At 40.6% G+C, this 22,307-nt stretch overlaps 1 protein-coding gene across 2 annotated transcripts in view; it reads left to right on the plus strand.

Annotated features, from left to right (window-relative positions):
• The first annotated feature begins 7,926 nt into the window (after window positions 1-7,926).
• Window positions 7,927-22,307, plus strand: part of SCEL (sciellin) — a 71,090-nt gene continuing 56,709 nt past the window's right edge. For both annotated transcript variants that reach the window (XM_075199868.1, XM_075199869.1), the window contains exons 1-2: window positions 7,927-8,060; window positions 22,026-22,082. In XM_075199868.1, the coding sequence (XP_075055969.1) occupies window positions 22,049-22,082 (34 nt within the window). In that variant the 5' untranslated portion in view covers window positions 7,927-8,060; window positions 22,026-22,048. The remainder of the gene's footprint in view (window positions 8,061-22,025; window positions 22,083-22,307) is intronic.

The following is a 22,307-nucleotide window of genomic DNA, read 5'->3' on the forward strand; positions in this document are numbered from 1 at the left end:
TTTTGTGTTTTGGATCCGGATTTTCATTATTTTTGGGGTTCGGATTTGTCTCGCAAAACACTTGACGAAAGGTCTCGGTTCGGATTTAAGGTTTTGGATTCGGATTTTTTTTGAAAAAAACATAAAAAGTTTAAAAATCAAGTTTTTGGGCTTATTTTCACTCCTACGCTATTATTAACCTCAATAACATTCAATAACAAGCATTTCCACTAATTTACAGTGTATTCTGAACACCTCAAAATATAGTTATTAGTCCAAAACGTTGCAACGAGGTATCTTTCTGGACTGCGTAGAAGAGTGGGTCACCACAATATATATAATAAGAAAACCATCAACTTGTATGATTCGCAGCAATAAATGTACCTGGACTGCGTAGAGGAGTGGGTCACCACAATATATATAATAAGAAAACCATCAACTTGTATGATGCGCACCAATAAATGTACCTGGACTGCGTAGAGGAGTGGGTCACCACAATATAAATTAAAAACCCTGAACTTGTATGATTCGCACCAATAATGTACCTGGACTGCGTAGAGGAGTGGGTCACCACAATATATATTAAAAACCCTGAACTTGTATGATTCGCAGCAATAAATGTATCTGGACTGCGTAGAGGAGTGGGTCACCACAATATATATAATAAGAAAACCATCAACTTGTATGATGCGCACCAATAAATGTACCTGGACTGCGTAGAGGAGTGGGTCACCACAATATATATAATAAGAAAACCATCAACTTGTATGATTCGCACCAATAATGTACCTGGACTGCGTAGAGGAGTGGGTCACCACAATATAAATTAAAAACCCTGAACTTGTATGATTCGCACCAATAATGTACCTGGACTGCGTAGAGGAGTGGGTCACCACAATATATATTAAAAACCCTGAACTTGTATGATTCCCAGTAATAAATGTATCTGGACTGCGTAGAGGAGTGGGTCACCACAATATATATAATAAGAAAACCCTGAACTTGTATGATTCGCACCAATAATGTACCTGGACTGCGTAGAGGAGTGGGTCACCACAATATATATTAAAAACCCTGAACTTGTATGATTCGCAGCAATAAATGTATCTGGACTGCGTAGAGGAGTGGGTCACCACAATATATATAATAAGAAAACCATCAACTTGTATGAATCGCACCGAATAATGTACCTGGACTGCGTAGAAGAGTGGGTCTCCACAATATAAATTAAAAACCCTGAACTTGTAGGATTCGCACCAATAATGTACCTGGACTGCGTAGAGGAGTGGGTCACCACAATATAAATTAAAAACCCTGAACTTGTAGGATTCGCACCAATAATGTACCTGGACTGCGTAGAGGAGTGGGTCACCACAATATAAATTAAAAACCCTGAACTTGTATGATTCGCACCAATAAATGTATCTGGACTGCGTAGAGTAGTGGGCACTGGGCACCACAATAAAAAATATATAGAAAACCTTCAACAGGTCAGAATTACACCCAAAAATAGTATCTGCACTGCATAGAGGACTGGCCACTGGCCACCACAATATAATATATAGAAAACCTTCAACAGGTCAGAATTACACCCAAAAATAGTATCTGGACTGCATAGAGGACTGGCCACTGGCCACCACAATATAATATATATAGAAAACCTTCAACAGGTCAGAATTACACCCAAAAATAGTATCTGGACTGCATAGAGGACTGGCCACTGGCCACCACAATATAATATATAGAAAACCTTCAACAGGTCAGAATTACACCCAAAAATAGTATCTGGACTGCGTAGAGTAGTGGGCACTGGGCACCACAATAAAATATATATAGAAAACCTTCAACAGGTCAGAATTACACCCAAAAATAGTATCTGGACTGCATAGAGGACTGGCCACTGGCCACCACAATATAATATATATAGAAAACCTTCAACAGGTCAGAATTACACCCAAAAATAGTACCTGGACTGCGTAGAGTAGTGGGCACTGGGCACCACAATAAAATATATATAGAAAACCTTCAACAGGTCAGAATTACACCCAAAAATAGTATCTGGACTGCGTAGAGTAGTGGGCACTGGGCACCACAATAAAATATATAAAAAACCTTCAACAGGTCTGCATTACACTGCACATACGGCTGCTCCTCCATCCTCTCCATCATATACATGTTGGAGTTTCAGCGTGTGACAACCTCTTGTTTTTGATAATGTCAGTGCATTTTGAATATTTTTCAATTTGCCCCACACCACTGAATGTACTTTATCTATGATACGCATCTATCTATCTTGACTGCGTAGTGTGGTGGCCCCGGTACACAATTTGGTACCGAGGCCACAATATAATTAAAAAACCCTTCACGGGTCAGAATTCCACCAAAAAAGGGTATGGACTGCGTAGTATGGTGGCCCCGGTACACAATTTGGTACCGAGGCCACAATATAATTAAAAAACCCTCCACGGGTCAGAATTCCACCAAAAAAGGGTATGGACTGCGTAGTGTGGTCGCCCCGGTACACAATTTGGTACCGATGCCACAATATAATTAAAAAATTGGGCATCAACTGTCACCGTTGTTTAATATCTGATACACCTAAATATGGACTGCACAGTGGAGTGGCCCCGGTAGTAAATTTGGTGCCGGGGCCACAATACCTCCTCCAACTTCCAAGTGTAGTGTTTATAAAGACAGACAGCGTCGAAGTGTTATTAGTTGACTTTCTTAACCCTAAAATTGTCCCTGTTGCAAATATTCGTGCAATGGACAGTTACTTTTTTATTGAAAGACTCAAGCTTTCAAGTGTAGTGTTTATAAAATATAAACAACAATACAGTAGTTTTAGAGCACGTCAATACCTCTTGTTTTAAATTATGACAGGGCATTTTACTTTTGGTTTAATTTCTTGAATTTGTTTAAATTTAGTTTTACTTTTTGAACATGGCAAACGACTGTTGATTGGTGCAAAAAAAATGCAAATGCAAAAAAAAAAGTTCCAAGATGGAATTGTCCTTGGGCCCTCACACCCATCCTTATGTTGTTGAAATAGGACATGCACACTTTAACAAACCAATCATTTCAGCGACAGGGCCTACCAAACAACTTTGGCTGAAATGATTGGTTTGTTTGGGACCCCACACCAAAAAAGCTATTCATCTCTCCCTGTACAGACTAAACAGGCTCTACTGAGGCAAGATGTCGTCCTCATCCTCAACCTCTGATTCCTCTCCCCCTACAGTGTGTACTTCCTCCTCATCACACATTATCAATTCGTCCCCGCTGGACTCCACAACCACAGGTCCCTCTGTAGTATCTGGAGGGCAGGGCTGTACTTCATTGAGGAATTGATTATTCATTTTTATAAACATCATTTTTTCAACGTTGTGAGGAAGCAACCTCCTTCGCCGCTCACTGACCAGGTTCCCCGCTGCACTAAAAACTCTTTCCGAGTACACACTGGAGGGGGGACAACTCAGGTAAAATAGAGCCAGTTTGTACAGGGGCTTCCAAACTGCCTTTTTTTCCTGCCAGTAACAATATTACTTTCTGACATGTCTACTTGGATGGTGTCAGCAAAGTAATCATCCACAATTTTTTCTATTGTGACAGCATCCAATGCAGCGAGAGTAGACATGTCTGCAATGGTTGGCAGGTCCTTCAGTCCGGACCAGATGTTATCAGCATCCCCGCCAGCGCCTCTTTTGGGAAAACTGAGCTTTTTCCTCGCAGCCATAGATGTGGAAGAAAATGAGGGTGGAGCTGTTGGCATGTCACGGTCCTCTTCAGAGGACAATCTCCTGACCAGCAGGTCTTTGCACCGCTGTAGACTTGTGTCCGCCGGAAACAAAGACACAACATACGCTTTAAACCGAGGATCGAGCACGGTGGCCAGAATGTATTCCTCTGACTTTAAAAGAGTGACCACCCTCTGATCCTGGCAAAGCGTACGAAGGGCTACATCCACAAGAGCTACATGCTTGGTGTAATCGCAATGGCTTACCAGCTCCTCCCTCACTTTCTCCAGCTGCTTCTGCAACAGCCTGATCAGGGGAATGACCTGACTCAAGCTGGCAGTGTCGGAACTGACTTCTCGTGTGGCAAGTTCAAATGGCTGCAGAACCTTGCACAACACGGAAATCAGTCTCCACTGCGCTTGACTGAGGCGCATCCCCACTCCTTTGCCTATGTCGTAGGTGGCTGTGTAGGCCTGAATGGCCTTTTGCTGCTCCTCCATCCTCTGCAGCATATAGAGGGTGGAGTTCCAGCGTGTCACAACCTCTTGTTTGAGGTGATGGCAGGGCAAGTTCATGCTTTTTTGATGTGCCTCTAGTCTGCGGTAGGCACTGGCTGAATGCCGAAAGTGTCCAGCAATTTTGCGCGCCACCGCAAGCATCTCCTGCACACCCCTATCACTCTTGAGGTAATGCTGCACCACCAAATTAATGGTGTGGGCAAAACATGTGACGTGCTGGAAATTGCCCATATTTAATGCCCGCACAATGTTACTGGCATTGTCTGACACCACAAATCCCCATGAGAGTCTAAGTTGGGTAAGCCACTGGGAGATAATTTCCCTCAGTTTCTCTAATATGTTGTCAGCGTTGTGCCTCTTATTAAAGCCTGTAATACACAATGTTGCCTGCCTTTGCACGAGCAGATATTTTGTAGATGCTGCTACTGATGCAGCTGTTGCTGTTGCTGCGGAAGGGGATGCATCTACCCAGTGGGCTGTCACAGTCATATAGTCCTTCGTTTGCCCAGAACCACTTGTCCACATGTCCGTGGTTAAGTGGACAGTGGGTACAACCGCATTTTTTAGAGCACTGAGGACACTTGATCGTACTTCTCTGTACATTTTTGGTATCGCCTGCCTAGTGAAGTGGAATCTCGACGGGATTTGGTACCGGGGACACAATACCTCCATCAACCCTCTAAATCCCACTCCACTGATGGCGGACACCGGGCGCACGTCTAACACCAACATTGCAGTTACAGCCGCAGTTATACGCTTTGCAATAGGGTGACTACTATCGTATTTGGTGGTCATGGCAAACGACTGTTGGACGGTCAATTGTTTTGTGAAAGACTTAGCGGTCTTACGACTTCCCCTCTGGGAAGATGACCGACTAACAGCAGCAACAGCAGCAGTGGCAGCAGTGGCAGTAGTAGCGTACCGCTGCAGGATTCCTCGGATGAATCCCGTATTGAGGAGGACTCAGTCTGGCTGCTGACTTGGGCTGCAGGACTGAATCTGATGGAGATTGTGGAGGAAGTTGACGAGGAGGGTGTTGCTGGTGTGTATCCAACTGGACCACGGGATTTAGGTGTCCCTGTACCGATGAGGGTCCTAGCCCCAGTTCCTGAACTAACCACTGAACTATGAAGGTTATTCAGGTGACGTATAAGGGAGGATGTTCCTAGGTGGGCAAGATCCTTACCCCTGCTTATTTGAGCTTTACATAAGCTACATATGGCTATACATTGGTTGTCTGGATTTGGATAAAAATAACTCCAGACCGAAGAGGTGCATTTTTTTGGTCTTCTGACCAGGCATGACGATGGGCTTTTTCATTCCATGGACATAAGCTGTTTCCCCCCCTGGTGCCTCATTTACAATAACCACATCACCATCCTCATCATCAAGTTCCTCCACAGCGCCAGCTACATCATCAATAGGCTCCTCCCAAGCCACCTCTTCCCGTACAGTGATGGGAAGGTCAGGCTTGACAACCACCAACACCCTTGGACTTGCCTTGAGGATTTGTGATAATTTCTCTTTAGAAGGCAGAGTTGTTTGCTGTTTTGTTGCTGACAGCATAACTCTCTTCAATTTTTTGGAGGGGGGGGGAGGAGGAGGAGGGATAAGATCCGTGGGTGAAGCTGAACCACTAGTCATGAACACGGGCCAGGGCCTAAGCCGTTCCTTGCCACTCCGTGTCGTAAATGGCATATTGGCAACTTTACGTTTCTCCTCAGATGATTTTAAGTTTCTCTTTTTGCTACTTTTTCTTAACTTGGGCTTTTTGGATTTTACATGCCCGGTACTACGAGATTGGGCATCGGGTTTGGAAGACGACGTTTATGGCATTTCATCGTCTATGTCATGACTAGTGGCAGCAGCTTCAGCATTAGGAGGAAGTGGGTCTTGATCTTTCCCTACTTTATCCTCCAAATTTTTGGTCTCCATTATATGTAGCACAAGATACTGCAGAATGATGTGTGAACTTGGAAATATTGCAGTACCAATGGACTTATACTGCTGGATTGGTTTTGCAAATTTGGTTATAATTACTTTTTTTTTAATTTTTTATTTTAATATTTTTTATAATATTTTTTTTATTTTTAAAAACTTGGGAATAATGGAGAAATAACTATGCCCTTAGAAGCACAGAGCACAGGACACAGCACCACTGGACTGAACAGGACACAGCACAGGACCCAGCAGCACTACGGAACTCAGCAGGACAGAGCACAGGACACAGCACCACTGGACTGATACTGCAGAATGTGTGAACTTTGTAATATTGCAGTACCACTGGACTTTTACTGCTGAATGTGTGAACTTGGTAATATTGCAGTACCAATGGGCTTATACTGCAGGATTGGTTGTGCAAATTTTGTGGTAATTAAAAAAAAATTAAATTAGTTTTTGGAATTTTTTTAAATAACTTTTTTTTATTTTTTTAAACACAGGGGAATATTGGGTAAATAACTATGCCCTTAGACGCACAGAGCACAGGACACAGCACCACTGGACTGAACAGGACACAGCACAGGACCCAGCAGCACTACGGAACTCAGCAGGACAGAGCACAGGACACAGCACCACTGGACTGATACTGCAGAATGTGTGAACTTTGTAATATTGCAGTACCACTGGACTTTTACTGCTGAATGTGTGAACTTTGTAATATTGCAGTACCAATGGGCTTATACTGCAGGATTGGTTGTGCAAATTTTGTGGTAATTAAAAAAAAATTAAATTAGTTTTTGGTATTTTTTTAAATAACTTTTTTTTATTTTTTTAAACACAGGGGAATATTGGGGAAATAACTATGCCCTTAGACGCACAGAGCACAGGACACAGCACCACTGGAGTGAACAGGACACAGCACAGGACCCAGCAGCACCACTGACCTCAGAAGGACAGAGCACAGCACACCGCACCACTGGACTGATACTGCAGAACACAGCACAGCACAGCACAGCACAGAACTAAACAGCACAGCACAGAACTAAACAGCACAGCACGAGATCTACCAGGACAGAGGACCACCTAACACACCCTCCCTCTACCCTGATCAATGCCCGAGTGAAGATGGCGGCGACTAGCGGGGAATTTATAGGATCCGAGTATCGCGAGATCCGACAACGGGATTATGAGTCAGAGCCTCAGTTTCAGATTTGAATTTGGCGCCAATACCCGGATCTGTCTCGGATCCGACTCGGATCGGCAACGTTCGGGTGGGCTCGGATTTCAGAAATCCGAGTGCGCTCATCTCTAACACACACACACACACACACACAGACAGACAAATATAAAAGATAAAGACAAAGATAAATATAATATATTAGAATCAAGAGAATGTACAATACTTATGTTCCCTTATCAGAAGCATAGGGTTAAATATTTTTGAAAATGTCTACTTTCCAGCCCTATTGCTTGTAACATGATAAGCAGCATTCTTCAGGTTTTTCACTGTCTACCCTCCAGCTCTGCAAACAGGAGTAAGGACAGTGGTTTGTGATTTCAACAATACCGTATGGTAAAGTGTAAATTATTTAATTCTTCTAGTACTAGTGGTGGCCATAATTGGGCTGTGACAGTTCAGTTACTGGAGCTATGACAAAAATGCAAGTGTTTTGACCCACAGAAACCCTTAGTAGGTTAGAGGAATTTGCAGGTGACACCCTTTTCCACACCTCCACCTCCCAGAGGAGTGAGTCACAATCTGTGAGGGAGAAGTCACTGGGCTGTTTTCTGTGTTCCTTCGGTCACTGAAGTCTGCCTATACCTGCACAGCAGGTCACTACTCTGTCTTGGCGATCAGAGCACCATACCTGCTGCACAGTACACTGTAAGTAAGATATCTTTTTCTCATTCCCACAGTAACGCGTTTGCTTTTTTACATTATTACCTTGTGATCCTGAACATGTCAGAGCTCATGTTCTGCAAGTACAATGTGCCAAGTTGGTGTAAAATGAATGTCGACTTATTTCTGATAACTTATTATATGTGTTATGTGTTGCTTACTTCAATTGTATTGTTCAGATTTAAATGGAAAATATCTTCTGTATTTATTTGCTAATGTAACTTTTTTAGTCACTTGTTGTAAGTTTCCATAGGCAGCACTACCCGAATTAATAACATGGAGACAATTACAGTGATATTTATTCAAGCAAATTATGTATTCAAATGCACAGTAGAAATCTGTTTACCTTTCCTTGCAAAATATGCCTAGTCTTTCATGCAACATTTATGTTCTTCTACAAGATTACAATTAGGTCTACTAAAATATTAGCAAAGTATTGCATACTCTCTGTGCTCTGATGTTTATTGGTAGAGACATGTGTACGTTTTTGTCAGTCTTACATGTGGATGTAAACATATCCGTGTAAACTGAAATCTCTTTATTGCAAACTTAATTTCATCAATTGTGCTTAAAGAGATATAATTTATGAACAATTAGTAAATAATGTAGGTAACTGTCTTTAAAATTATTGACACCTTTCAGAAACACAAAATGAGTCATTTTTAAAATGGACTGCGTAAATAAATGCATTGTATACATTGTTACGTTATATATTTTTTTGCACAAATGATAGCAATGGTGACAGCTCTATTGGGAATGTGCCGAGTTCCTCTCCAGTGACACATGTTACAGTTTAGTGTTCTCCCCTTCAATCTACGCAGACAACTTATAAAAAGACAAGCTTACCCACCCTATTCTGGAAAAACTAGTTCAGTTAGTTTCCTTTGTCATGAATAGACAGAGACTGCATTTTTTAGACCTTAACTATTCCATCTGACTGATGATTTTTATTTGTCAACTTTGTCAAATTACAATAGGAGGGATACTAAGTATCAGTTGGGCTTAAAAGACACGCAAATAGGCTTATAAGTATTGAATGAGTTGTCATGTTATCAGGCTGAATACTACATTATTATTTTACTTTCTTTCTTTGTAAAAAGCAGTAATACGTTTACCCTCGATCTACAATAGAGTGTGAAATGGCACTTTAGTATGTGTGAAAATAAGTTCCACAATTTGTTAGTAAGAAGCTTTGGTGTAGGAGGTATATAACATCATAACATTCATCTTTAATGAAAGGTCTTGTTTAGCATACTCAGCAAGATATTGCTGCAGCATCAAAGCTTACTGGGGGCACGCCAGTACAAGTGGATTCAAACTGTGCCCACACTGGGTTGATCTATTGTTAAATAGTTACATTAGTGTTTTATAGACAGGTTTTATTAGAAGTGTTTCTACTGTAATTACATACTCAGCAGCATTTCACTCATAAGACTATAAAACTATACACTACTGATGGAAATTACATCTCTCAGCATTTATTGGCTGTTTAACTTCTAGGGCTAACATGTGGCTTTTATAGAAGTAATGACAATGGGAAGACAGAATTATTGCAATAATAACCAACTGATCATATTCTCAATAATACTATTCTTGTGCAGTCTCTCAACAAAGAGTGAGCAAAATGGGGCTTCTCAATTTTAATGTGTTGGCAATGTTCTCACCATACATTAAAGCTGGGTGTATTGGCTATGAATGGCTGACATTCACGGAACCATTCACTAACTGAAACTGAAGTCAAGGGAAGAATCTAAAACTTTTGGAGCCATTATGCCAATTAAGTTTGAAGCCTTTCACAAAGACATGAAATACTACAACCTGTATCAAATGCAAGTAAAATGTATTGTGTCTATATGGTAGAGATAAACAAAGACAATGGTAATATATAGATTGCTGGATATTGCTGCTGGATGTACAGGAACCATCAAGTAACCCTCACTGTAGATCATACAATAAACGTTTATTCAGCTGCACAGGAACATCGTATTTCTTATGTCAACTCCCAAAAAAGGGAGTGTTGACTGATCCTTAGGGCCCTCTATAACACACGGCCAGCCAGGCCTACTTATCATATTTACGTGTGGCATAATATGCAGCAATATTAGTTTAGTTCTCTTGAACCTCTGAATCTTCTGCCCATTTAGTTTGTGACTCCTAGCTCTCATGGAAAAGACATCATATGTTATCTCCAGCTGCCAATCAGAGCTCCAAGATACAACTTAAAAACATCCTTGGTTGATGGTTTGTGTGATCTATATATATTTTAATCTATGCTGGGAGGGAATTTGCAGAAAGTCTTCTTTACCTGCTTTATACAGCAGTTCTCCAGATCATCCATATGGCATATACATGACACCATTATGGATATTAAAACTTTGAATATATGTGTTTGGAGATGTAGGGCATGATTCATTAAGGACAGTTAAGCAAAAGTCAGCAAGTAAGGCAAAACCATGTTGCCTTGGAGGGGGAGGTAAATTTAAAATTTGATGGCAGATTTTAAATGTCAGTGTACAAATAAGCTATCAAGTACTTGTGTGTGACATGAAAAAACAGCCAGTATTTTGCTTATGTGCAAAATAATAAACTAATTTTTACCCCTTGCATTGCAACATGGTTTTGTCCAGTAAACTCATTTTTTTGCTTAACGTTCCTTAATGTATCAGGCCTGTAAACTCCTTTGTTGTATGATTTATTTTGTTTGAATTTCAAGGATTATCCAACTATACTTCCAGGACAAATCAAGAAAATTTGGTAGCAGATCTGTTACAGTATGCTCCAAAGCAGGAGTTTCATGGATCAGTAACGGACATGTGTTGACTCTCTATCTGAACGACATCTCCCCCTGTGTACAACAAGCCCAGCGTGTACATGCATCACAGTGCAAGGATCCAGCCTCAGAAATTTTGAACAGAATCAGACCTTTTTCATTCAGCCTAGGTGGTAGCAAAAAGTGTTATAACTTTGCTGAAGTAGCATTTAAATCAGTGAAATCTTACTTCATTTCAATAGAAATCATTAGCTTGACTGATCCATCTACATTAATATAGCAGTGACCACTTCTTTTTACTACTTGGCAACCAAAAGGCATAAAAAAACAAAAGAAATCATCTCCAGGCACCGTATACATCACATCTATGTCTGTGAGAAATGACCTACAGCAATAATAGGGATTTTTTTTGTCCCTGTTCGGTAATGTACTGAGTTTTTTACATTTTCATAAATCAAATATATAACTGTCCTGAATGGAGATGAGCAAACCTGCTGTGTTCCAATTTGTGGCTTGTTTTTATCATCTCCTGTTCCAATCGTTTGTACATAACAAAAAATGAATAAATAAATGCCCCCTTCTTGTGGAGCAGCTGCTAACTGTAGATTTTCTATCTCATTAACAGTAGCCTGTCACTTGTCAATGTGCTGCCAACAATAGGCTGCTATAAGACCACTAATTAGTGAGTAGTATTTACTGTGTAACCCAAGAAACCTGAGCCAAGCTGAGTGAACAGAACAATCAGTAAGTTACAACACAATCTTTATGCCTAATACAACAGATTGGCACCTGCACATGAAGGTGAATGTCTACTCTCTGAAATCTATCAGCATTTCTTAAAAATTCACCCCAGGACAGTGCATCCGATAGTGGGCTACTTTGTGCTGGGTAAATGGGCACCTATATTTTTTTTTCTTTAAATGTTCCTAATAGGCTGCTGAGTCGAATCTTTCCCATCCAGCCCTTCCCTGAGAGGCACACAACTGTACCAAAGAGGACTTTGTGATGCACTTTGGCTGTTTTGAAATTCATGCATACCCTCCATTTTATTAAGTGCGTATAAACTGAGGTTCTTGTAAAGACACAGTGGACCTACACACAAAGTGGTTTAAATAAAAGAAGAAAAGAAAAAACTGTAAAAAGTGACTATATGTATAAAATGTGCTCATTTGTGATTACCAGGGGGAATTGTATATAATAGACATAGTTTAATGTTATCTACCTGTGTCGGCTATGATCAATCATAGGGGGTTGTATCTGCCACCTCTTTTACTGCCTTCTGTTATTTTTTCGGTACTTTCTGGACATAGCCACCAACCCAATGATGTCATACCCCATTTATACGTGTGACATCTAATGATGTCATACATTCCACTTGCCACTAGGTCATACCAACAAACGCTTGTATACTGAGCGGGATATCACACCTCAATTAAAGTGACAGGAGATCGTTGGGAGAAGATAAAGGGATTATGGGGTACAAACAATCAATGGCACATTTTCTGAGAGGGGAACTCTAGTAACTTTCTAATTATCACCACCATAGAATCTAGAATAAATTATTTTAACAAGAATATTATATACATTCATCATTTAATGTTTACATTAGATACATACAAATTTTTTTTTATTGGGTTAGTCCCCTCAATTTAACATGGGATTTTTGAGGAAAAATGTTTTTGTTTGCCATGATAGTGTCCCTTTCACTTGCTTTGTCTTCAACCTTGTACCTTTGTATGATTTATAACATTCTTACTGATTTATAATGCCCCTATAATGTACTCAGGTGGGAGGGGTAGAGGATTACTTCATATGTCTTCATATCTCTTCATTCTGCTAGTTTGCTTAATTATGAAGTACTCTTTTGTTGCGCAAAACAGGGTGGATTACAGGAGTGCTCTGAGAGTAATTAGATGATGTTGGGTTCACTATAAGAGCAAGGGCTTAGCAATTCCATTCTGGGAAAGAATAGATGCTGAGGAGGATATGTTTACATATGGGAGAGTCACACCTACAGTGATAGCTATGGATGTACATGTTACACAAAGGTTTTTTTTTTTTTTTTTTCAAACAATTCATTGGAATACATTACCAATCATAATTCTAGTGGCAACCTTTAAACCCCTCTTCAGAAATTATTTCATATACTGCTCCTGTCATCATTCAGGCTCTGAATAATTCCCTGAATGCTGGGTTATGTTCTTCAATGGCATCACTTGTCTTCACATGCCTGTCAGAATAAGGCTAATTAATCTTTGCTCATGGCAAAGGTACAAAAGCTCATGCCCTGTGTAGATAGAGTGACACCGGTATAAACACATTCTCTATTGCTTTTGTTTCAACATCATAGGAGGCCGCTACAATAAAGTATATATTTTTTCTATTATTTATTTTGTGTTGCATAAAACTCTCCTCGTTGAATAAAAAAATACTTGCATGTCAGAGAGCTCTATAGAAAAACTATTGATTGGCGAAGTTAATCATTTATTCTGTAACTGTCCATGATAATTTGGCCAGTTGGAGACTGTTCCATAGGTCTATTGCTGATATTTTGGTTACCTCAGCAATGAGAAGTTCACAAAGAGGCGACCTAGCGTTTAATGGTTTTATTACATTGGTATTTGTGTGCCTATAAATGTTCCTCCCTGTATAAAGTGCACCTGCATGCTGAAATAAGTGTCTCACTAAAAGAAAGGAATGAATGGGGTAGTCCTAAAATGTAATAGGCTGGATTTTATTATGCAATTTTTACTGTTTCCATCAACCTGCAAAAGAAGGTGCACATTGTTTTCACACAAGTGTTTCCAAAGACTGTCAAGTGGGTTGGCATCATGAAATGATCTTGGTGGACAAGTAGGTACATGTGTACACATAAGATAGCATTGGGGTTCCCTAGAATTTGCCGTTTGTAAATGACCCTTATAGACAGTAAAGCTTCATTTTTATAAGGAATAACATTTTGCATATTGTGAGAATTCTGAATAGGACATTCTTATAATAAAGTGACCTTCATAGTTGATTGTTATAAAATTATTGCAACAGCTGAAACGATCTCAGTTGGAATTTTATTTTGCTAAGTGGCACAATATATATTCATCATTTTGTACATAGAGATATTTATATATTTTACAATACATGTTATTTGTTATGCAGTAGCCATGCATTTTATGTGAGTGATTTCCTTTATAGTCTTATATCTTCATCACTTAGACATCTGGATATCCTCTGCACAACGTAACGTTTAGAACTGATGCTGCCTTAGATGCTGTGAGTTAATCATACTTGCCAACTTTTTGTGATTGCCTTTCGATAGCTGCCGTGGGGGAGGTGGGCGTGCGGGGGCGGGGCTCCGAAATCGCGTCAGTTTGGACCTGCCTGGAGAATCGCTGTATTTTGGCCCTAATTCTGCAGATGCAGGAGATTGCCATACTCTCCCGGGAGTCCGTGAGACTCACCCGAAATGCGGGAGTCTCCCGGACATTCCGTGAGAGTTGGCAAGTATGGAGTTAATATGTTCTAAATAACTAATTGTGACCCCATATACTCATACCATTGTTTCTAAAATGTCCTCTCCATTATCACTGAGAATATAGGTCACTTGTAAAGATCAATAGCATAAAAAATATTTCTGTGCTGCCCCTGAACAATGCTACCCTAGATGTGCCTGGTTACAAAATATGGTAAATACAGTGATGTGTCTGGCTACAGCCATCCAGTCTATAGGCAGAAAATAAAACGCATATTTAGATCCAGTACCACCAATGGCTGATCATTCTTTGCTCTTCCTGGCTGTGAATATCAATAGATGGCTGTGCTGGTACCTAAGATACTGTGTTCTTCCTAGCGATGTACCATCTCACTTGATAAAATGCATAAGATGCAACAAGTAATCCTGATGATTAACACAAATGTGGATTTTCCTTAGATGGACAATCACTACACAAGTTATAGGGGATGACAGCTATGGGGCTCATCACCCCTGCTCAGACTAAAACACATTTAGCTCCTTAACACCATATACATTATACCATTATGTGCTGCTTTATGACTGGATGTCCACATGCAGTAATTAATAAGGCTATATAAGAGCCTGGGTCTAGTATATCAAAACTGCAAGAGCAAAAGCTGCCCCTTTCTTTCTTCATATATTTCCAAGTTCTGTTGGGGGTGGAGGAACAGGTGTGTTGAACATGTATGCATAACAGGAGAGAAAATCTATGATAATATTAAACTAATGAGAAAGCAGTTCAGATGGGGTGGAGGTAGAGGCGGAAATAGTGAGCTGTGGGCCCTGGTGCAGGTAGGCGGGAAGGAGGGAATCAGGGCCCGACCCTTTGCATCTGCCATGCAGCAAGCCCCATTATCTCTTTGGGTCCCGGTGCACTGCATCTGCTGCACCAATGGTAGTTCCGCCACTGGGTGGAGGTGGGTCCATGGAAACCAGTAGAAATAGGTACACAAGTAGGGTAGCATAGCGAAAGTGTGCTAAATGGCGAAAATAAATCCGGGCCTGGCTGTTATCTAATGCAATTTACATGGCAAATTAATCACAAGTAATCACATTTTGCTTTTCATACGTACAGACACATTTTGCACTGGGACCTTGAATTCACACTTACTAGAATGTCAAGCATTGACTGCTAAGGCAATAGGTCAAGTACTGGCACTCTCCACATAGGGCAAATCTTACAAGCTAGTGTCAGAAATAATCAGGTGGTAGGATCCTATGAACCATTGTGCCAAGATATCACTTTACAGTAAAGTACCTTAAAGCCCCCATGGTACCCCTGTATATCATTCTACACCTAAACAAATAAAGATCACAAATATGTTTTCAGACACAGTAACTTATTAAACATGCTAAGGGAGAATGTTTTATTGATTGATGCTAAGTAGAACTGTGTTCTGAATAAAAAAAGATTTGTTGTTAATATTCAGATTTCCATGGATGCCATCATCTGAAATATTCATTCCTCAGTTTCACAGCATTTCTTTGTACAAAACCCTCCATAGATGAAATCTTCAAATGTCTTATATAGTTGTCCCAGCATTAATGTGATATAAACCGGTCATCCACAACATTAAAACCACTGACAAGTGAAATGAATAACATTGATTATCTCATTACAATGGCAGAGGGTGGGATATTGTAGGCAGCAAGTAAACTGTCAGTTCTTGAAAAGTTGATGTGTTGGAAGCAGGAAAAATGGGCAAGCGTAAGGATTTGAGCGACATTGACAAGGGCCAAATTGTGATACCTAGATGACCGGGTCACAGCATCTCCAAAATGGAGGTCTTGTGGGGTGTCCGAAGTATGTAGTGGTTAGTACCTACCAAAAGTGGTCCAATGAAGGACAACTGGTAAACTGGCGACAGGGTCATGGGCGCCCAAGGCACATTGATGCATGTGGGGTGCGAAGGCTAGCCCGTGTCATCCAATCCCTCAGGAGAGCTACTGTAGTACAAATTGCTGAAAAAGTTATTGCTGGCTATGATAGCAGGTGTCAGAACACACAGTGCATCACAGCTTACTGCGTAACCACAGACTGGTCAGAGTGCCCATGTTGATCCCTATCCACCATTGAAAGCACGTACAATGGGCACGTGAGCGCCACAAATGAACCATGGAGTAATAGAGGAAGGTGGCAAGGTATGATGAATCATATTTTCTTTCACATTATGTGGACGGCCGGGTGTGTGTGCGTCGTTTACCTGGGGAAGAGATGGCACTAGGATGTACTATGGGAAGAGATGATACCGTGATGCACTATGAGATGAAGGCAAGCCAGCGGAGGCAGTATGATGCTCTGGGCAATGTTCTGCTGGGATACCTTGGGTACTGGCATTCATTGGCATGCTAGTTTGACACATACCACCTACCTAACATTGTTGCAGACCAAGTACACTCCTTCATGGTACATGACAAAATGTTCAAGCTGTTGACTTGGCCTCCAAATTCATCTGATCGAGTATCTGTGGGATGTGCAGGAAAAACAAGTCTGTATCATGGAGGCCCCTCCTCACAACTTAGAAGACTTAAAGGATCTGCTGCTAATGTCTTGATGCCAGATATCACAGGACACCTTTAAAGGTCTTGTGGAATCCCTGTCTTGATGGGTCAGAGCTGTTTTGGTGGCACGAAGGGGCCTACACAATATTAGGCAGGTGGTTCTAATGTTGTGGCTGATCGTTGTATATAATAAAGAGGTACAAGGTGGTAAATCCTAGTTTTTATTTGGTTGTCAGCTAGCATTAATACATCAAATCTTCAACCATATATTAAAGTTTATTTTGAAATTAGCTGTTATCTCATTATTGTTTCTATGTAAATGAGACTAGTACTGTTTGTACTGCAGTGATTACTCATATACTGCAGTCAATAAGATAAAGTATCTCATATTTCCTGATGTCAAATGACCTGATCATATAAGATAAGTATTTGGCAAAGTGCTGTACAGGAGTGACTGCAAAACACGCCAGTTTCACTGTATGCATCTGCATATTTTACAGAGGTGTGGGTTCTGACTCACGCTCTCAATAAATCCACTACTATGTTTTATGATCTAATGAGTATGATCATTTAAGAATTAATTTGGTATTTAATACTAAAGTCTAAATGTTTCAGTGTATGTTAAGTCCATGTTGTACCTTATTATTAACAGATTAATTAACCCTAACAGCCATATATAATATTTGGTAAAATTAATATTGAACAAATGTGTGTTAAAGTGACCGTTTAAATATTAAACACATTCAAAGCTCATTCACAGCAGAACCAATAGAAACTAAGCTAGAGCTTAGTCTAAGTACAATATGATATATCTTCCAACTGTAACAATTTAGGTGGGACATTCACATTTTTGGGGGGCTCTCCCATCATCCTGACAGGAAGGTCATTTGTCCTAACTGCTGGGGATGTTGGGAGGTATTTCCAGCCCCAGATCAGTGATGATGTCTAGATCCGCCCCTGATCAGGAGCAGCAAGCACGTGGTACTGGTGCGGGCAGCAGTGCAAAGGTGCTTCAGGGGAGTGAAGTGGATTGGAGCACATAGCACTTCAGAGGCACTAGACAGGTCCCCAGAGGAAGCGATTGTGCCCACATTGGACATCTTTATCTGCACTGTGAGGTGACCTCGACGAAGAATTGGACTTTTGGAAGGCTTGGTATGATCCAGTCAATGGTGTTTTATGAATGTAGCTGGCCTGTGTGCAAGAGTAATGATTTGGCCCCCTCTTCTATCTCTCGTTCCTTTTTATCTCTCGTTCCTTCACTAACAAAAGTAACCAAGAATGCAGTGGCGTAACAAATGTCTTCGCCCCATAGCAAAATTGTTATGTGGCCCTATATATGCCATCACAAAGTCATACCCACCAGGATATCTACTCTACTCACCATCAGTATCCAATAGGGCAGAATATTAATTGCATTTCGAGCAACCTGGCTCATTAGTCTGAATGTATACAGTCATTTTATCCTCATTATTTACCAAATCTTATAACTGCCTAAATAAATTTGTTATGCAGACACATTAAGTTTGAACTTTAAGGCACATTATGTCCTCTGGGCCATGGACCATGTGCTGCTGGGACCAATAGCAGTTGCATGAATTGCTATGGCTATAGAAACCATCACTGCAAGAAAGTAAATTTTGTTTTTTTTAGTTTAATTTTGTACATTTGTTAAAAAAACAAACAAAACGAAACTTCATCTTTTTCTTCTTCTTCTTTCTTCTTTCTTCATCCTTCATCTTCCTTTTTCCCACTTCCTTCTTCTTCTTTTTCTTCTTCTTCCTTCTTCTTCCCACATTGCTCCACTGTATAGTAGGGAAAACAGGACATATAAAAACCAAGAAAATACAAGGCAGAAAAAATAAAAGCAGACATGAAAACAAAAGGTAGAGGACCCTGCTCAGTAGAGAGCTTACATTCTAATTGGAAGGGGGCACAGCTGAAACAAAAGGAGCGAGTGTGGCTTAGAGTGGAGATTGGGACAATTGTGAGGGTGTATTAGTGTGAATAGTATCATCAGGCATAAGGTAAGATTAAAAAAGAGATGGTTTTTTAGAGAATGTCTAAAGATTTGAAGGCTGAGAGAAAGCCTGATTGGGCCTGGTAGGGAATACCATAAGTGGGGAGCAGCACGGGAGAAGTCTTGTAGACGCGAGTGAGAGGTGATTACCAGAGATGAGACAAGACGCAGGTCAGAGCTAGATCTAAGAGTGCTGGAGTGAGAGTATTTTGATATGAGATGTATGAAGGAGTGGTGTTGTTAAGGGCTTTGTAGGTAAGGGTGAGTAATTTGAATTGGATTCTGGAGGACGCATGGAGCCAGTGTAGGGATTTGCAAAGTGGTGCAGCAGATGTGGATTGCTGAGAGAGGAAGATCAGTCTTGCAGCAGCGTTTAGGATGGAGTGAAGTGTAGATAAACGGGTGTCGGGAATGCCGCATAGCAGGAAGTTGCAGTAGTCAAGACAGGAGATGATGAGATAATGGATAAGAGTTTTGGTAGCATGTTGAGTAAGAAAAGGGTGTATTCTGGCAATATTTTTTAGGTGGAATCGACAAGACCAGGAGACAATCTGGATATGAGGAATAAAGCAGAGGACGGAGTCAAGTGTAACACCAAGGCAGCAGGCTTGGGAGACTGAAGATATTGTGGCGTTATTAATAGTGAGAGAGATTTCAGGGGAAGTGGTGATACTAGCATGAGGAAAGATAATAAGCTCTGTTTTAGATATGTTGAACTTTAGGAAGCTTTGGGACATCCATGTGGAGATAGCTGAAAGCCAATTGGCTACACAAGATTGTACAGAAGGGGATAGGTCAGGGAACGCAATGTAGATTGAGGCCTGATTGTAGAGAGGAGAGAATGGAGTGAGAGGCGAGGAAGTGAGACAGGCGTTTGTACACTAATTGCTCAAGTAGTTTGGAGGCAAAAGAGAAGGAGAGAAATAGAGTGGTAGTTGAAGAGAGAGGCCCGATCGAGAGATGGTTTGTTTAGAATTTGTGAGATGAGCATATGTTTAAAAGAGGATGAAAATATGCCAGTGGCGAGAGACAGATTGAAGAGCTGAGTTAGAGTTGGGCATGCAGTGGAGGAGAGGGAGCGGAGAAGTTGGGTAGGAAATAGGGTCGAGGGACAGGTTGTAGGGTGAGATAATGAGATGATTGTAGAGACTTTGTCTTCAATTACTGGAGAGAATGAATTAAGGGTGGATGAAGAAGTGTAAGTGAAGGTGGGTAAAGTGGGTGGAGTCTGTGGAATTTGGCATGAGGAAGTATCTTGTTGAATGGTGTTAATTGTTTCTTTGAAGTACTTGGCAAAATTATGGGCTGTGACAGAGGAAGGGGAAAGAAGAGCAGGTGGGCAGAGAAGTGAGTTGAAGGTGGCAAAGAGGCAACGTGGGTTAGAAGACTGGGTGGATATTAGAGTTTGAAGAAGTAGTTAAGCAGTATTGACATGGCTAAAGCATTGTTATTTGGGAATTGTGGTGGAAATGCTCTGCCACTTTGTGTGTAGTGGTCAGATAATGGAGGGATTTATTAGCTAGGAAGCCCTGGATTAACATAGAGCTTGAGGGAGCTTGAGATCTGGGTCTTATTCAGAAATAGGCCCATTGAATTAAAAAAGTAAAAACATTTTTTTTTACCTTTTTCTTTAAATGCCACATGGGCCAATTTCAGAGGGCTCATTGTACTGATGATGGGGCTGGGAGTGAGGCACAGTAGTTGCCAGACCACTATCGGTCTTCCAGTTTCAGTCTCGTGCATCACCAATACCGCTCTTGTACGGGGGCAGCAGGAGAAACAGGCAATCAAAATTAAACACATCCTATTCTCTATGGTATACTCAATGATCAGCAAGGGAGTAGAAAAGGGGTATGTATTATTTAAGATACCCTGACACATTACCCTCCCCACCACCGATAAGGCAGGATGAGAAAGAGTCAGTACATACCTATCAACTGTCCAAATTAATTAGGGACTGTTTAGTTGTCTCATTCTGCCAGGAGCTTGTTCTGTGTTGTGGCATGGTTGGATACTATTTCTCCCATTTTATATCCAATAAATGCTATGCACATCAATTAGTGGTGTACACATCATATCAGTGAAGATGGTAGGTGGCTGCAAAGCAGGAATTTGTTAGGTGGTAACAATGCCCTCCACAATGCTAACCACACCCCACACAGCCCTAACCAGACCCCATCAACAACAGTGTGCTCATAGCATTAAACCAATCATATTTTTCATGTCCAGGCCCATGTGACCCCTACACTGGCACTGCTAGCAAGATCACACAGTGATACTAAACTTAAGTGTTTTAGGCTAAATGGCTCTTTTTCCGTGAAACAATTTGTTAGTGGTGGGTTCAACATCAATCTGGCAGATGGGTAATGGGAGAAAAGTTAAAACAATAAAACAAATACTTTTCCAAACAATGGTTACACGTATTTGTTTGCCTAATATGTTTCATATGCTTAAGTTGTACAGATATTGTTGCATTTTAACTGATTGAAAACTATTAAATGTGGATGACCAAATACTTCAGAAAATTGATTAGTCAAGTTTCAAACAATATATTTTTACAGTTTAGACTCATTTTGCTTCACACCCATTGGTGTCAAAGTACATGCGTCATCTGGCATGTTTAAGGCTAGTGCAATGCATGTAAATAGGGATTAGATTGGAACTCATCATTTACATGGTCAGTGCCACCAATACACCCACCCCAACTTGCATTCGTTCTTGAATTTGGGAGCATTGTGTTTACATTGTGGTACAATATTGCTGACTGTTCCATTTTTTGAAGTTGAACAATAGAAATGTGTTGAGGGCAATTGAGTGTCTTCCATTAACCTCCCCCAACCACAACTACAAACATGTTCACGTTTTACATGCGTTGTTAGTGGTGTTTGGATCGACGGAGTTCAAACACTAGTGCGTATAAGGCCTATCTCATTTATATTTCAGCACATATTGTTTTCTTATTCATTTGGTACAAAGGTATTAGTGTAGTAGGTAACTGGGCATAAATATGTAACTAATACCTGAAGTTCTATTAACAGCACAGGTAAATGTACACTGTTCTAGACTAGTGACAACAATGTATTTATTACAACCAGTATGTGCATCTAACTCCAAAAGTTAATGTGCTTCTTTTGTCTACATTTTTTTCAGGTTCCAAGAAATTATTGAACAAGATGTCTACTTTCAGCTTCAATAAATCTGGAAACGGTAATTTTTACATTTAAAAATCATTAATATAACACTTTATGGCCATAAAACCCACATAGTGGCTCATGTAGAGTTGGACACAGTTGCAGCCATATGTAGACTGAGTCATCTCTTAGGGGCCATGTTGGAGCAAATGTGACTTATGTACACCTGTCAGGAGACAGGAAACCTGCTGGTGTTTGACCCCTGGTGTAAGTTACGAACTGATAAAGATGGCAATCAGCT

The sequence above is a fragment of the Mixophyes fleayi genome, chromosome 2 (genome assembly GCF_038048845.1).
Source record: "Mixophyes fleayi isolate aMixFle1 chromosome 2, aMixFle1.hap1, whole genome shotgun sequence".
NCBI classification, from domain to species: Eukaryota; Metazoa; Chordata; class Amphibia; order Anura; family Limnodynastidae; genus Mixophyes; species Mixophyes fleayi.